The 18,664-nt window shown below is 36.5% G+C and overlaps 1 protein-coding gene across 1 annotated transcript in view; it reads right to left on the bottom strand.

Annotated features, from left to right (window-relative positions):
• The window catches only part of URI1 (URI1 prefoldin like chaperone), a 72,040-nt gene extending 54,210 nt beyond the window's left edge, over window positions 1–17,830 (bottom strand). The window contains exon 1 of the mRNA XM_044256238.1: window positions 17,424–17,830. Coding sequence (XP_044112173.1) covers window positions 17,424–17,552 — 129 coding nt within the window. The 5' untranslated portion in view covers window positions 17,553–17,830. The remainder of the gene's footprint in view (window positions 1–17,423) is intronic.
• Window positions 17,831–18,664: the final 834 nt, after the last annotated feature.

Raw genomic sequence — 18,664 nt, 5'->3', positions numbered from 1 at the left:
GTGTTTGTACACTCAGTCCATAGTAGCATTATTCACAATAAACAAAAAGGTAAAAGCAATTCATGTTATTCATGAATGAATAATAAAATGCAGTGTATATATACAATGGAATATCATTCAGACTTTAAAAATTAAATTCAGAAATATGCTACAATATGGACAAACCTTTACTTATGCCGAATAAAACAGTCACAAAAGGACAAATACTATAAGATTCCATTTATGTGAGACACCTACAGTGTCAAATTTATAGAGACAGAATATAAAACAGTAGTTGCCAGCATATGGGGGAAAGGTGTAATGGGAGTTATTTCTTAATGCACAGTTTCAGTTTTATAGCATATAAAGTTCCAGAGATAGATGATGGTGATACTTAGTATCACTGAAATGTATGCTTAAAATTGATTTAAATGATTTTATATTATAGTTTACTACAAATTCAAAAAGGAAAAATTAAAAGTCAGGTAGAAAAACAATTGATACCTAAGATAATGATTACAGAAAAAATTAAAACTCACAATGCATGTATTACCAAAAAAGGCAAAAATCGATGACTTTTTCATCTCTAGGAGCTTTCATGTCAAGAAACTAGAAAAAAAATCATAGCCAAAAGGAAATTTTTAAAAGGAAGAATAAGATAAAAACAGAAATCAATGATGTAGGGAGCAAATTTACTAAAGAAAAATAAAAAATTGTTCCTTTAAAAAGACTGATAAAACTGATAAACCCATAGAAAGACAAATCAAGGAGAAAAACAAATGCACACAAATTGCAAATTAAAGTAATTAAAAACAGCACATTACTAACAAATCTGTAGATATTAAAAAGGGAGTGTTACAAATAACTCAAGTCCAATAAAATTTGAAAACTCAGATAGAAAGAAAAATTCCCTGAAAATCGCATTTCCAAAACTGACACAATTAGAAATAGAAAATGTGAACAGTCTTCTTATAAACAAAGAAATTGAGACCTATTTTAAAATATTAACAGAAGGAAAACAGTAGGCCCAGACAACTTGACTAATGAATTATTTCAAACACTTAATTAAAAACAATACCAATAGTATACAAGTTCCTTTATAAAATACACAAAAATGAGTTATTTTATGAGGCCAGCATGACCATGAAACCAAAACCAAACATGAACATTACAAGAAAACAAACAAAAAGCACTACAGACCAATATCCCTTTCAAAACACAGAAACAAAACACCTTAGCAAAATAATACAAAATTTAACCTCACATTATAGGAAAAGATAAACACATCATAACAAAGGGGTTTACCGGAATGCAATGGTGTTTCAATATTTTTTAAAAATCAAAATAACTCACCACATTAACATCTCAACACAGAAAAAGCATGTGATAAAATTCAACATCTACTCATGGTAAAGGGAGCAAACTAGAAACAGGAGAACAATTCCTTATTTTCACAGACTATCTACAAAAAGCCTAGAGCAAACATTATAATTATAATGATAAAATATTTGAAGCTGTTCACCTGATATGCTGAACTAGATAAGGAAGCCTACTATCACTACTTTTATTCAACACTTTATTAAAGGTCATACATCATTCAATAAGGCAAAAAATAAAATAAAAGCCTTAAGAAGTAAAGAGAATAAAACTGCTATTATGCAGACAACATGCCTGTACATATCTATACACATACTATCTGAATATACATTTAACAGTCAATATATAAAAATCAAGTATATGACCGTATACCAGCAAAAACAAACAGCAAATTACAAAATGCAACTAAAAGTAACAAACATCAAGGGATAAATGTAAAACACATGCAAGATTTATATGCTAAAAGCCAAGGCCAAAAGAAGTTAGAAAAGAACTAAATAAACTGAAAGATATACCATGTTCATGGATTAGAAAATTTAGTGCAAAAATGTCAACAATCCCCCAATTAATCTTTAGACTCAGTGCACTCCAAGCAAAACCCCAGCAGGTTACTTCTTAAGTACTGAAAAGTTGATTCTCAAATATTCATTAAAAAGCAAAGGCTCAAGAAAAGTAAGGGAAATCAAGAAGGTGAACAAAGTTAAGAGGAATTTACTACCACATACAAAGACATAGCAAAAAAATGTGGAATTCATGCCAGTAGAGGCAAATATACAATGAAACAGAAGAGAAACAGAATTACATATACATGGTTCACATAATTTATGAAAAAGACATACTCCATAAGAAATTGGAACCATGCATTAGAAGTAAGGGTTACAAACTGAGAATTAGTACAATATTCAAACAGAAATAAAATTTCAATTGGCTGCTAAAAGGAAACTTACTCATGTTTGAAAAGTAACATCATCTAGAGTCTCTACCATGTTTCACTACAATGTCTGGTATCCAATCAAAAATTACAAGACAGCCCATGAAAACAGGATCAGCTGATGAAAACCAAGAGTAAAAATAAAAAAACAAAAACAGATCCTCATTTGATTTACATATTGCAGTTAAAAGATACTTTATGATAAACATATTCACAAAAATAGAGCAAAGATTAGAGACATCAATTCTAGAGGCCAAGAATCCACTTAAATAATACGAAAACAAATTCTGTAAATAAAAAAGACAGGGCACCTGGGTGGCTCAGTGGGTTAAGCCGCTGCCTTCGGCTCAGGTCATGATCTCAGAGTCCTGGGATCGAGTCCCGCATCGGGCTCTCTGCTCAGCAGGGAGCCTGCTTCCCTCTCTCTCTCTCTCTGCCTGCCTCTCTGCCTACTTGAGATTTCTGTCAAATAAATAAATAAAATCTTTAAAAAAAAAAAAAAGAAAAGAAAAAAGACAATAACTGAGATTATACATTTAGTAGATGGGTTTACCAGGTTAGAGATACATAAAAACAGAGGGTTAGTAAATAGGAACACAGTTCAATTGAAGGTATCTAAATTGGCATTCAGGGACGCCTGGGTGGCTCAGTTGGTTAAGCAGCTGCCTTCGGCTCAGGTCATGATCCCAGCGTCCTGGGATCGAGTCCCACATCGGGCTCCTTGCTCAGCAGGGAGCCTGCTTCTCCCTCTGCCTCTGCCTGCCATTCTGTTTGCCTGTGCTCGCTCTCTCCCCCTCTCTCTCTCTGATAAATAAATTTAAAAATCTTTAAAAATAAAAAAAAATTTTTTAAATTTTAAATTGGCATTCAGAGCAAAGAAGGACAGAACCAAAGAGAAAATCTGAAAGCAGATAAAGGGGAAAATATGTACAAATTCTTCAGAAAAGAAAACAATATAACTGACAGAAGACTAACAGAAATGAAGAAAGTCAAAAGACAATGGAATGGCATCTTAAAAGTGTTGGGGAAAGGGTGAACCTACCAACTTAGAATTAAATAAATATGGAACAGAATGTTTAAAACCATAATAATCCTAATGTTTCAGGAGTTAAAAACATATGTAGAGGTAAAATATAGGATAATAACACAAATGAGACAGGGTTGGTCAATAAAATTAAACTATCAAAAATTATTCAAATTATTTCTTAAGTGGCAAAATTTCAAAAGGTCAATGAACAATCTTCTACCAATTTAAAGTAGTCTGTACAATGTTACATATTGTAATCTTTAAGGTAATAACTGAAAGGAAAATAAGACACATATAACTATAAAGCTAAAAGAGTTTAAAAGAGTATAAAATTTAAAAAAGAGTATAAAATATATCTTAACACAGAAAAAAATTCAAGGAATAAGAACAAGTATGACAGACAAGTAGGAAAGACATGGTAAGATGGGTAGAATAAGTAATGGATGAGAAAATTTAAAGACCTAATAGAGAAATAACATGTTCACAGATTAGAACTTCAAAAATAAAAGCACAATGAGGCAACATAAGGTGGCTAACAAAAAGACTGAAACTATCTAACACAGCAACATTTAACTGAAAAATGTGACATTATTTTTCAAATAAGAGCCTAATTAACATAAGCTAGTGGTCCCTTAATATAGAAGTTATGTATCACACAGAAAGAACTGACAAGATTTAGTAAATTAGTAGTATTAAAGAGACGGATCAGGGTAAGCTAAAAAGATTCTGGTTTGAACAGTGCTGCCCAGAATTGGGATGAGGATGTACAACACATAGATTGGGACAAAGGTGACCCACTCAATTTTAATAAATGAGACTGAACTGTTTATGGGACATCCAACAGAAGCTGCCCAAAAAGCAAGAGGTATGGGCAAGAACAGAGGGCATACAGGAGTACATGAGAGAGTACAGGCAGAATAACCAGTGAGGATGGCAAAAAATGGAAAGTACAGGGATTGCTAATATTTAAGAATCAGATGAAGAAACTGGAGACCTAAATAGTAATAGAAAAAGAGGCAGAAGACCCCCCCCAAAAAAAAGTGAAATCACAAGTTTCTACTAGGGTACACAGTTTCAGTAGTTTACAGGGAACAATGAAAGTTTCAAATGAAGCACAGAGGTCAAGTAAGGCCAGAATTAAGAAAAGGTTCACTGAGTCTGGCAAACTAGAGTAATTTCAGTGAAAAGATGGAGGCTAGCTTACAGTAAGCTTGAGAAGTACATGAAAAACAAAAAATTAAAAAGAGAAGATTATCACACTGTATTACGTTTTGTTAACACAATTCCCTATAAATTTTTAAGTCCCTTGAGGGCAGAAAAAAATACCCTATTTATCACAGTATCCAGCAGTGTCTAGAATGAAACTCAGTCTTTTCTTTTTGTTCCTTGCAAAAAGCACTCATTTGCAATTACTTTAATATCACTCGATTCATAAAGAAATCAGGGGCACCTGGGTGGCTCAGTCAGTTAAACATCTAACTCTTGATTATGGCTCAGGTCATGATCTCAGGTCGTGGGATGGAGCCCCACATCAGGCTCCACACTTGAGCCGCTTAAGATTCTCTCTCTCCCTCTCCCTCTGCCCCTCCCCCTGCCCTGCTTGTGCATGCATGTGCTCTCTCTAAAAGATTTAAAAATAAAATTTAAAAATCAAAGAAATCAAAGTTTTAGGAACAATGATCAAATCCATAAATTAAACGGGATTTTTTTTTTTTTTTTGCTATATTGTATTGGAATTTCTTTAGAATACAGTGTTTTTTTTTTAAAACGTACTTAGGGTATTCTGCCCCCCAAAAAATATGTCATTACCTTAAGGTACAGTAAATAAGTGAGGAGTAGCCAGAAATTAAGCTAAAAAGATGAGTCAGACAATACAAGAGCCTCCAATCACATTTTACTGACCCTGGATTTTATGCTAAGTTACACGGGAACTTAGAATGACAAAAGTGACACCATTCTATTTATGTTGTTTAAAAAAAAAAAAAAAAAAAGACAGCTCCCAAAAATAGGTAGAAGCAGAGTAAGAGTGAAACCACTGAGACCAGAAAGGAATAACTGCCTCCAGGTAAGAAATACCTTGAAAATAGCTATGGATAACAGAGGAAATAGGAAATTCAAGGAACCAAACACACTGTTCTCTAGGTTTTGGGTTGTGTGGTTTTTTTTTAAGATTTTATTTATTTATTTGACAGACAGAGATCACAAGTAGGCAGAGAAGCAGACAGAGAGAAAGGGGGAGAAGCAGGCTCCCCACTGAGCAGAGAGCCCCATGCAGGTTTCAATCCCAGGACCCTGAGCTCATGACCTGAGGTGAAGATAGAGGCTTTAACCCACTGAACCACCCAGGCGTCCCTGTTCTCTAGGTTTTGACCATCTTATTCTTCTAGTCCTCTTACCTCTTTTTACTTAATATCTTAAAATTAAATTGACTAATATTCTTTAAGAAAATAAGTATAGTTCATAAGCAACAACAGTTTACCTTTCAAATCAATGATCACACCTCTAGGACTTCACATGAAATCACCTCATAAATGAGAAAAAATTTAACAGAGTAACCTTATTTGCATTATCAAGAGACTGAAAACCACCAAATGCCCATCAAAAAGATACCAGTTGAAAAAAAAAAAAAATACCACACAATAGAGTACTATGCAACCATAAAATATGATGAGGAAGAGCTCTATGAACCAGAGTAATTCCTAGGTATAAATTTAATGAGAAAAACAAGGGGCAAAATGTAACATGCTACCTCGTGTGTAAGAAGTTGGGAGGAAAGATAAGAGTATATTTTTAAATAAGAAACATAGAGAGGTGACGCCTGGGTGGCTCAGTTGGTTAAGCCGCTGCCTTTACTATGGAAGAAGGGAGATTCAAATACAGATGGCAGAAAATTAAAGAAGAACCCTGTGGTAATGATCTGAATGGAAAGTTTCAGGATCCACCAAATAATTTTGTTTTCAACTTTCTTTTCTGAGTAGTTCTAATTATTTGCAAAGACTGCCATTTCATGACTTCTTAAAGGTCTTCCAAAAAATGGAGAAAATTTACTTATTAAAAGACTAAAACTCATTTCATCTTACAAATATTATATGGGTACAGTGAACTTTTTTGTAAGTCTAAGGTACATTATGGGATCCTAGTGACTGTATTTTTCCTATGTCTTGCTATTTCATCAACCTATTGTACTTCATGATTACTAATTTTTCCTAACTATGCTTTACGAAAAGAATTATACAGTAAAATGGGGGGGGAAAAAATCACAGAATCACCTAGAAGGATACTGCAATCAACAGTGAGAATTCATTCTTGTTTTCTCATTGTACTGTCCAAAGTACTATACCATATTTCAAAAGAAGTATGAAGACCAAGAGACACTATCTTTGTAGTCTGTTTTTAGCTTTAAACAGTTGACAATTCAGAAATTTTCATTTTCTGTCCATAATGGCAAGGAGAAAAAAAGTTAGAGAAGACATTTCACAATTATTAAACAAATTAGAATACGAATTTTAAAAACAGCAGCTCTCTTGACCAGTGCTGTCCAACAGAATTTTCTTTCATGATGAAAAGCTTCAAAATCAGCACTCTCCAATGCAACAATGTACGGCTATTAAATATCTGAAATGTGGTCAATTCAACTAAGAAATTTAATTTTTTAATTTTATTTAATTTTAATTATTCTGAATTTTAAACTTAGTGATCACATGTGATTAGTAGCTACTATATTTGCACTAGACAAAGGTAAAAAATGATAATATAAATATAAATTAAATCTCAGATTATGAATCTTCAGATGACAAAATCCTAAATTTCCTCAAACTCAACAACTAATGGGCAATATACAAAATTAACTCAAAATTAACTCACTATACAAAAGTAACTCAAATTACTCAATGATGTAAATATAAGAGATAAAACCACAGAACTCTTAGACGAAAGCAGGTATAAATCTTCATGACCCTAGATTTGGCAATTTTGTTCTTAGATATGACACTAAAGTATGAGCAACCAAAGAAAAAAATAGATAAACTGGACTTCATCAAAATTAAAAACTTGTGTACAAAGGACATTATCAAGAAAGTGAGATGATAACCTATAGAATAGGAGAAAATATTTGCAAATCACACAGCTGATAAGGGTTTAATACCTAGAATAAAGAACTGTAGCACAACCCAAAAAAACCCAACATGAAAATGGAGGAAGGATTTGAACAGACATTTCTCCAAAACGACATATGAATGGCTAATAAACATATGGAAAGATACTTAATATCCTTAGTTATTAAAGAAATGCAAATCAAAACCACAATGAGATAGTGCCACACCTATTACAATAGCTATAATCAAAAACAATGAAAAGGGGGCACCTGGGTGGCTCAGTGGGTTAAGACTCTGCCTTTGGCTCAGGTCATGATCTCAGGGTCCTGGGATCAAGCCCCTTATCACGCTCTCTGCTCAGCAGGGAGCCTGCTTCCCCTCCTCTCTCTCTGCCTGCCTCTCTGCCCACTTGTGATCTCTGTCAAATAAAAAAAATTTTTAAATTAAAAAAATAATATGTTCTTATTATTTTTTTAATTTAAAAAAGTTTTTTATTTGACAGAGATCACTGCTTAGCGAAATAAGTCAAGCGGAGAAAGACAATTATCATATGATCTCCCTGATATGAGGAAGTGGTAATGCAACATGGGGGCTTAAGTGGGTAGGAGAAGAATCCATGAAACAAGATGGGATAGGGAGGGAGACAAACCATAAGTGACTCTTAATCTCACGAAACAAACTGTGGGTTGCTGGGGGGTGGGGGGTTGGGAGAAGGGGGGTAGGGTTATGGACATTGGGGAGGGTATGTGCTTTTGGGTAAACTGGAAGGGGAGGTGAACCATGAGAGACTATGGACTCTGAAAAACAATCTGAGGGGTTTGAAGTGGCGGGGGGGGTGGGAGGTTGGGGTACCAGGTGGTAGGTATAATAGAGGGCACGGCTTGCATGGAGCACTGGGTGTGGTGAAAAAATAATGAATACTGTTTTTCTGAAAATAAATAAATTGGAAAAAAAATGGCACCATGAAAAAAAATTAATTAATTAATTAATTAATTAAAAAAATAAAAACAATGAAATGTAAGTGTGGCAAAGATGTGGAAAAAAAACAGGAAAACTCATGCACTACTGATGTAAAATTGTGCAAATGCTGTGGAAAATAGTTGGCCATTCCTCAAAAGGTTAAACACAGAATTACCGTATGACCCAGCAATTCCACCCCCAGGTACACACAAGGACTCAGATACTTGTATACCAATGTTCATAGCAACATCACTCATGAGCAAAAAAGCGGAAACAATCTATGTCTTCATCAAGAGATGAGCAAATAAACAAACATGGTATTACCTAGAATGGAATATTATTATCATAAACAGAAATGAGGCTGTAATATATACAACATGGAGAAACCCTGAAAACATTATGCTACATGAAATAAGCCAGTCACAAAAGGACAAAGATCATATGATTCCACTTACATGAAATATCTAGAATTGATAAATTCATATAGACAAAAAGTAGGTTAGAGGTAAGCAGGGGCTCAAGAGAGGAGAATGAGAGATACTGCTTAATGGTTACAGACTTTCTGTTTGGGGTATTGAAAAAGCTTTAAAACAGTGGTGATGGCTGCAAAACAGTAAATGTATTTAATGCCACGGAAATGTACACTTAAAATGGTTAACATGGCAAATTTTACTTTGTATGTATTTTATCACAATAAATAAGATTGCTGAAATAAAAGATCTCTAAATTCTATTTCTTTTTTCACTACTACAGGTTTTTAAGTACGCTTCTTGAGGTCAGAGACTCAAGAGAATGGGAGAGGGAAGAGAGGTAATAGCACTGGAAATGAATTTTGAAAGCAAAGATTATGTAATGGTTTATCCTTGTATCTCCCTAAATCCTAGAACAAACCATATAAACTGGGAAGAGAACTACACATACTTGAATATAGTGGATGTTGAATAAAAGATGACTGACTTGAGGAGGAAAAAAAAAAATCAATGAATGAACAATGATACACTTCTAAGAACACAAAGGAAAGAGAGTATTCCCATACAATTAGTCATTCAACAAGAACTTCATCAAGTAATAGCATGCAGCAAGAACCTGGATTATCCCATTTTTCTAAAAGGACATGTGGCAGTGTTCTTAAATCTCACATGATCTTTGTATACCAAAATTTACTTAATACAAAGAGGATAGCAATGTTTAAATTCTTATTAAAATAGCTAATAAGATGACCACTACCCCTTATTCTTACTTCTGTAAATTATGTGTAATTACTTCAAAAAATAAAAAGTAAAAAGGATCCCTTGGACTTAGGACCTGAAAAACATGATATACTGAAAGATAATATATTTCCACTATCCACTGAAAGGCCTTGATGAAATTAAGTAGCAGTGAGCAATACTGGAGCCCAGATCTTGATCTCTAACAATTTCTCATTAAAAAGAAACAGGGCTCTTTGAAGAAATAGTCAATTTCAGGACTCAAGCAAGAATACTACAAGGTAAGCCTGGGATACCTTGTGTCCAAATATCTTGTGCCCAAAACCAGAGTAATCATCAAGGAATTATGCAACATGCCAAAAGGATGCAAGAGCTAGCTTCAAGGGGCTCCCAAAGGCCAAACTGTAACAATTTAAGCATCAAAAGGAATAATGACAAATCATCACACACTAAAATGTTTAAAAAAAAAAAGTTTATAGTAATATTAAAAGAGAGGTTAGAGGCTCTTTATAGAAAATTGCCAGCTATCAACATAGATGGTTAGAAAATCACTAATAGGCAAACATTAATATAATAACTAATTCAGGCAAGGAATACCCATGGCAAAGGGTTGTTGGGAAACAGGGTATGTAGAGTCTTCAGGCATTATTAGCATTTAAAGCACTTAATCCTACACAGGGGAAAAGGGTACTTTTATGGTGGAAAGATCTGGCAGATGCCCCCCTAAACAAGTAATTAGCAACACCAATCATGAAATAAAGTAACATGTATCTCCTGCTGTGAGGAAGTGAGAAGTTATCATCATCTATGTAGTATTCTTGTCATAAATCTTTAACTATTTTTTCATGATTTTATTCAATATACATTTCCAAATTGTGGGCCATTCTATAACAAAACTTTTGTCAACTCTTCAAAAATACCAAATTCATAAAGATGAAAGGTGGCAAGGGGGTTATTATAGATGGAAGGAGCCTAAGGGAAAGACAGCCAAATGCGATCTTGGATGGAAAGAGAGCTATAAAAAACATTTTTAGAAAAACTGAGGACATCTGAGTATATTAAATAATAACATTATGTGCCAATGTTCATTTCTTGGGTGTGAAAAAAAGATATTATGTTTATGTAGAAATATGACCTTGTCCTAAAAGAATATGAGCTTAAGTATTAGAGACATGATAATGTCTGCGATATACTTTCAAATAGTTCAACAAGAAAAAAAGAAAAAAGAATAGACATATAAAGAAAACTCAAATGGTACAAAATATTATTGATACTCTGAACTATTCCTTAAATTTTTCTGTTCTTTTACAATTTTTCAAAATAAACCTAACAGCTTAAATAAGAAAAACTGTCCCCCACGGAAACAAACACTGCCCTAGGGGAGACTAAAAAAGATTGAGACTCACATCAATCTGGAGATGAAGGAAAGAATGATACAAACTATAAGATTTTTAAGCCCATACTAAAAACATTAGATGACAAAATCAAGCACCTATGGCTGAAGCATAGACTTTGCACCTCCTCTTCCCTTTCCCCACCAGTGTTTTGGAACTATTCTTGCCTTGTACTCTAATCTGGAGAGGCCTAATATAATGAAAATGGGTTTGTTTGTTTGTTTGTTTGTTTCTTGAAATACTGTAGCATAATGTTTATTAAGAAATTCCAAAAGACTAAAATCAAACTTGTTTTTTCTAACAGCACATGACTGGCATGACAGTTAAGTGCTAATAACAGTAACAAAAACAAGTTTTTTTAAAAAATAAAATATAATTCACAAGTAATCAGTTCTAAAAACTCATTTACTTAAAAAATATACCTTTGGCTATAAACAAACTTATAACCCTGCCTTTCTTAGAAGTGGGGGAAAAAAAGCAGGGAGAGAGAGAACCTCAACATTAGAAAGATCAAACACAGTCTTCAATAAGTTACCTATAAAACTCAATTTAGAAATAGCATTCTTGGGCGTCTGGATGGCTCAGTCGGTTAAGCGACTGCCTTCAAGTCAGGTCATGATCCCGGAGTCCTGGGATCAAGTCCCACAACGGGCTCCCAACTCCACGGGGAGTCTGCTTCTCCTTCTCACCTTCTCCTCGCTCATGCTCTCTCTCACTGTCTCTCTCTCAAATAAATAAATAAAATCTAAAAAAAAAAAAAAAAGAAAGAAAGAAAAGAAAGAAAAAAGAAAAGAAATAGCATTCTCTAGGGGTGGCTGCATGGCTCAGTATGTTAAGCATCTGACTCTTGATTTCCACTTAGGTCATGATTTCAGGTCATGGGACTGAGCCCTGCCAGCTCTGTGCTCAGCATGGAGTCTGCTTGAAATTCTCCCTCCTCCCCCTCCCTCTCTTTATTAAAAGAAAGAAAGAAAGAAAGAAGAAAAAGCATTTCCTAAAATTCAAAACCCATTCAGAAAAACTCTTAGCTAACTCGGAATATAGGGAAATTTCCTTAACCTGATAAAAAGTAAATACTAAAAATATCCACAGTAAACATCACATTGACTGAAATTTTGAAGGTTTACTTACCCCTAACACCTACCACCATCATCACCATTTTTATTCAACCTTACACTAGAAATTCTAGCCAGTGCAAAAAGCAAGAAAAATAAGAAGCATAACAACTGGAAGGATAAAATAAGGCAATCCTGAGGAATCACAACAGCACTTAAACTACCAGGTATCAAGATGACTTATAAAGGTATAATAATTAGTGTAGGTTTGCAAGAAAAGACAAACAGGCCCTTGGAACAGAGTGAAGAAATGGACCCGCACATATAGTTACCTTCTTTATGACAAAAACAATGATGCAACGGAAAAAGGACAATCTTTCCAATAAATAGTGATGGGGCAACTAGGAATGGTAAAAATGAAACCTGACCTCAATCCCCCATTATACACAAAATCAATTTCAGGTAGACTGTAAATCTAAACATGAAATGCAAAACATTAAAGCTAGAAGAGAAGAGCATATCTTTAGAATATTAGGTAGGAAAGATTTCCTAAAACAAGACCAAACACACACACACACACACACACACACACCAATCATAAAGGATGGTTAAAATGCAGAATTTCTTCTCTTCATCAAAAGACAGCATTACAGACTGTTAGTCAAGCCACAGACTACAGTAGAAATTTACAAAGCATTCCTTAAAAAGTACTCATATCAAAAGTACATAAAAAACTGGTATGCGCCAATTAGAATATGGTGAACATCCCAACTGAAAATGGAAAAGAGATGAGCAAGTTATTTCACCAGAAACAACAAAACAAAACAAAACAAAACAAAAGGCCAATAACTATTTGAAAAGGTGACCAACCCTATTAGTCAATATTAAAATGTCTAGCATTTAGACTATCGAAGGTCTCTGAGAATGCGCAACAGCTGGAGCCTTCACCCCTGCTGACAAGGACTGTAAGTTGGTATAACCACTTTGGAAAACAAGCATCATAGGTAGAACTGAAGACAAAAACCCCACTATAAGTTCAGGGCAAAAAGTACTAACCACCCAAATTGTTCACCTGAAAAACTGAGTCAAGGAAGATTCTAGTATCAGCCTAGTGCACACAGAATTTTCATGATATATGATACAACTTGTTGATCTCATTATCCCTTTCTACACACCTGAGAAATGGATGCTTATAATTTAAGATTAGTATGATTCTCAAAACACATTCCAATGGCTTCTCATCTCATAAAAATAAAAACCAAAATCCTTACAATGGCCTGGCACAGCTCTCACCATGATTCATTCTGAGCTGGCTGCCCTGACTAGAAAGCTCTTTTCAAAAATACACTCCTTTACCAAAACTTTCTTTTCTATCTAGCTTTACCTATCACAAACCACATGACATTTTAAACGCGCCTATTCCATGCCTTTACCACCAGAATAAATTTCCATAAAAGCAAGGACTTTGTTTTGTTCATTACTGTGTCCTCAGCAGAGGAATGTAGTAGACATGTGCCTGCATGTGGCAGATATAAGCCTGACATGCAGTAGTGCTCAGTATTGGTTGAAAAGTTACATGCTTGGATTCTGGGTTTAGAGAGAACAGCTGTTGTATTGGGGACAAGGCTGACAGTTTCTTAAACTATGTGCAGTTCAGTTTATCAGAAGAAATATGAAAACGCTCCATTAAGTTAAATTAGTTGTTCTACTTTATAAAAAAAATTTGAAATATTTAGTGTGAATCCAGGTTCTATATCAGGAAAGCAAAGATTATTCCAAATTCCAGTGGACAAGTATAAGACCACTCAGCAGTAATCATAATAATATTTTACTCATGAATTCTCCAAAGTTACTATCATCCTACAAATAAACCTATGAAAACAATACTATACACCACTTTTTTCATATTACAATAAAATGTCAATAATTCTGCTAACAAAGGTAATAGTACCTGGAAATATAAATTGCAAATATCCTAGAAATATTACCCTGGCCAAGAAACCAAAATTTCAACATAATGTAACTCGAAGATAGAATTAAATTTAACAAGATCCAAGCATGAGGAAACTTCCCTAGAACAGCCCACTACAGTCCTAGATCATAACTTATATGGCACACAGGTCAGTCTAAAGAGGCTCCAAAGTAGCTCACATTTTTTCACCAAATATTTTAGTGTCATTGGTAAAACCGCATTTAGTTAAAAGGGGGTAAAAAAAATGAGCCAAGTTCTTGTCCCTGTAATCTCCTGACAAGAATTAAGAGCAAATAAAACCTCCAAGGAATAAAGAAAAAAGAAAATCAACTAGGAATGGATGTTTGAATAAATTATACCTATCAATCTGGAATAACCAAGAAAATAAACCACACTAACTGGTGTTCCAACTAGCCAAGAGCCATTTTTCAGGCCCAGAATGTACTTAGCATTTAAAGATACAACATTCCAGTTTTCATTACAATTAATTTAAATAAGTTTTATCAACAGCCTTTATTGAAAGAGCTAAAATCCCACCCAATTTCATTCACTTTTAGCTAAAATAAGAAATGAAATTGTGTGCTTTAAGAACATGTAATGGTGTTTACCTATATAAACTGTGAATACTTACATATAAATGTAACTGTAACCACCCTACACATACTGCTCTACAGTTTCAAATGCCTGCATAAAAGCTCCTCATACTGTCATGTTCTAATCAATATCCTAATGTTGGATTTTTAATTTTTCATTGTTGGATTTTTAATTTTTCATTATTATAAACAAAGCTGCAGGGAACCTTTCTGTACATGTCGTTTTGTTACATCAAAAAGGAACAAAAAGACGCTTTAACTAAAAAAAAAAAAAAAAAAGTTTTTGAAAATGTTTCAGCTTTGATGCTATATATGAAAAAAATGTTAAAATATTTGATCCTGTCCATTTAGTACAGATGTCATTTGTCAGGGCGGTGGCTCATTTACGCCCCTCCTTTTGTCTTTTTTTCCCTCAGTAATTTTTTGTCTTATTAATCAGTGCTCCAAACATAAACAAGGGAAAAACAGAGGAACCAACTTGTCATACTTCTTAGCTGAATTTGAAAAAAAATGAAACAAAAACAAACAAACAAAAAAAACCTAGTGATGAGCCAACTTTTAAACCACAGTACCTGGCAGCCTTTCTCACACAAGGCTCCCAGTGAAAAATAATGCCCTAAATCTAAAGTATCCATTATATGTAATGAATTAATTTCTCTCCTCTGCATCTAAAGCCTACTAGCTACGTGTACACATACACCCACACACACACACACACGGTCATTCATATCATTCATACACTATCTTCAGGTGTTAATTCTCTCTCACACTGGAAAAACCACTGGAAAAACGGAAGTCCTAAAGCACATTTAACTGGATTTATATTAAAAAAAACACTAAGTGTCACACAAATACAAAGCTACAATGACATTTTTCCTTTCTTCATTCTAAGAATGTCCCAACACTTCTTTTATTACTGTACTATGGCTAGGTTGGTTTTAAAGCCTAAATAAAATCCCTCACAAAAATTTTTAATTGAGTATTTACTAGGTAAAGTTTTCCTATGCTAAACGATAATTAAAGTATAGCTATCTAACCAATATATTTTGTGGCATTATGGGTCTCCTGTTCACAGAAACAGATCCTTTAAAATACAGTGTAGTCTATTTAGGGAAGGGCTTTATCATCAACTGGGAATGATTTACATACCCATGACACAATGCACTTGCTTACTTTATGTGCCAAAACATTAACACAACACAGAAAAGTAACTTGGTAACACAGTCAATGTCTACTGAAAATAGTTATATAACTGAAAAGGCCGTCTTCAAATGTAACTGAATACTATATCAGAAAGCTGTTCAGAGCACCCCAAAATGTATCCTTTGTATTTCAGCCACACTAACATCGGAATAAAACTAAGGATGTCTCTTTGACCAACAGAAGAAAACATATCAAGTTAGCATTATGCACATTATACTATGAGACAGACAAGAGTAATCTCTCTATAGAATACACTACAGGCAATGGGAACACCACCTTCTAAGACTCTATTTCACACTTCCTGAAAGAACAAAAAATGTAAATAGTTTTGACAAAAAAAATGAATAAATTCTTCTCAGGAAGAGCGGTCTTTTTTCTCTTCCAAAAAAGAAAAATGATAATAATAAGATCCAGTAACGTCTACTAATTTAAATACACAACACTTGTTGGATTAAAAAAAAAAAGAAAAGCCAAGTTTAAAACCCAGCAGTTGTACAAGGCACTGGGGTGGGGGTGGGGGGGAATGGCTGTCAGAAAAGGAAATACAATGTATAAAATAATTTAGAACTAGAACAAATTAGGAAAGATTCCCACAGTCATCCTGACAGGTAGCTTCCAAGCAAGCCAGGATTTTTCAGGTTGTATCAAAAGTCCCTCATCTAGTGGAACTGAGTATATTTATATAGGTATGTAAATAGTTATTTTTATACAAGAATGTTCAACAGAAAAAGTTAGGGATTCCCACTGTTAAACTTTTGAAACAACTTCCTAAGGCTTTTAACCAAGATACTCCCAAAACGGCCTAGGACCTTTTTAAGTAAATTAATGCTGCTTGTCAAAAGAATTTCCAACTTTCAGCAAATCACCTGAACCTGAAATGCTACAGAATCCAAAGGGCGGGGGGGGGAGATCTCAAATTAAACATTAACACTGTATGTCTTAAATTGGGCAAACTTTTTCATATACAATCCCATTAGGAAATGCAAAACTTTCTTCTCTCTACACTGGCAGCTTAAAACTCACATATGATACGACTGGAGTTAAAATGTAATAAAACAGCGTCCTATTTTGACGAAAACTAAACAACAAAGCTGGAATTGCACACGAAGGGTATCCTTACAAACCTAATAAAACTTCTAAAAGCGATCAGATAAAGAGTAACAGAGTATACATTTTAGCAACAGTTTTTTTTTTTAAGCTGATAAGGTGAGCACTTCCATTAACCGCCTCCCCCACCCCACAAAATTCCCACGCACTGCTGCATTCCTAACGTCTAAAACCTCACTTAGATAGGCCAGTTAAACAGATTGTCACTTCCCCATCCCTTCCCTCCCCTCGCAGGTCAAAGGGCTCCAGACAAAAGACAACAAAAGCACGTGACAAAAGTTTCTCCCAACAGTTTCTCTCTCCAGGCCCAAAGGCTGTGCTCCCCCGTGGCACGGGGTCAGGCTCGAGCTGCGCCCCACGCCAGAGGGCTGCGGCCCACAGACCGCAGGCAGGAGGGGCCCGCCGGGGCGGGCGAGAGGGAGGGGGATCGGACCCCCAGGAGGGTCCCAGCCCCGGGAAAGGGGGCGCGGGCGCCTCCCGAGACCACCGGCGGAAGCGCGGGGCCCGGAGCGCGGCCTGTTACCTTTTCCTGCTCCTCCCGGAGCCGCGCCACCTCCGGGGCACGCAGCGGCGCCGCGGCCGAGGCTGAGGCTGAGGCTGAGGCCGAGGCCGAGGCCGAGGCCTGGGGCCCGGGGTCGGACGGGGCCTCCATGGCGGGGCCGCCGGGGCCTCAGCGGGGCGAACGAGTCCTAAACAAATGTTTATGGAGGCGGCGTGGCCGGCGGCTGCCCAGAGCCCGCGTGCTCGCCCTCATGCACTGCGCGCCGGGCGCTGAGGAGGCCGCGCCCGCCTTCTCCGCTACCGCGGCTGCCGCTGCTCGCGTCCGGGCTGCCCGCGGCCGCATCTCACACACGCATGCCGCCCGCCGCCGCCGCCGCCGCCGCCGCTGCCGCCGCGGGCTGAAAGCAGCAGGCGACCGGTGAGAGCTGGAGGCGCCTGTCCGGTGGCCCGGCCGAGACAGGCGTCCTTTGCCGGCCGCGCCTCCTCCGCGCCTCCCCCGTAAGCTCCGCCTCTCGCCCCGCCCCGCGCGGCACGTCGGGAAGCGCGTGCGTAGCCTCCTCCCTTGGCCCCGCCCGGGGCGAATCACGTGATGAGGGAGCGTAGTGGCTGGAGTAAGCTTAGCCCGGGCTGCGCCGCGTTGCAGCCCTCTGGAAGCTTTCATTCTAGCGGCATTAAAGTTCAGAGAGTACTGGAGATGAGCACTGTCTTATTCTTGTGCCCTTTCATCCTCCATGCTCCAGTCGCTTAGCGCTGCGTCTGGAGGTAGGGGCTCAGTTTATGCACCAAAGCAGTTTCGTTAGGACATTTAATTTTAGCAAAGTCAACTCTTCCCTGTGCCTGTTTAATGAATTAAAATATGCAATAGTATTTTGCCGTGTATTAATTACTGTGCTTGTATTAATATAGTGCTATGTTTGGACTATTTAAGAGATTTTTCAAGGATAACTCTGCCCATTCTTTTTCTCTTATTTCAAAACTATGCCCCTTTTCTCCTAGGGCCTTTGTACACAGTAGGCACCCAATTAATGCTTACTAGCTGGAACCGGCCTTGGCCTAACAACCACCTCTGCTCCAATTCCTAAAAGGAATGGAGAGACCCTGTTCCTTTGACATTGTACAGATGGGAATGGGCTTGGAGTTACCTGCAGTTTACACCTTCCTGTGCCTGCTTGCTCTATTTCTCTTTCCTCCTGGCCTGCTCCCCAGTCCAGATAGAGACGCTTTTCCCATTTGCTTCAAAGGAAGAGAGAAGGAAAACTTGGA

This window comes from Neovison vison, chromosome 7 (genome assembly GCF_020171115.1).
Source record: "Neovison vison isolate M4711 chromosome 7, ASM_NN_V1, whole genome shotgun sequence".
NCBI classification, from domain to species: domain Eukaryota; kingdom Metazoa; phylum Chordata; class Mammalia; order Carnivora; family Mustelidae; genus Neogale; species Neogale vison.
The sequence above is the reverse complement of the archived record's forward strand: the minus strand, read 5'-3'. Positions and strand labels throughout refer to the sequence as shown.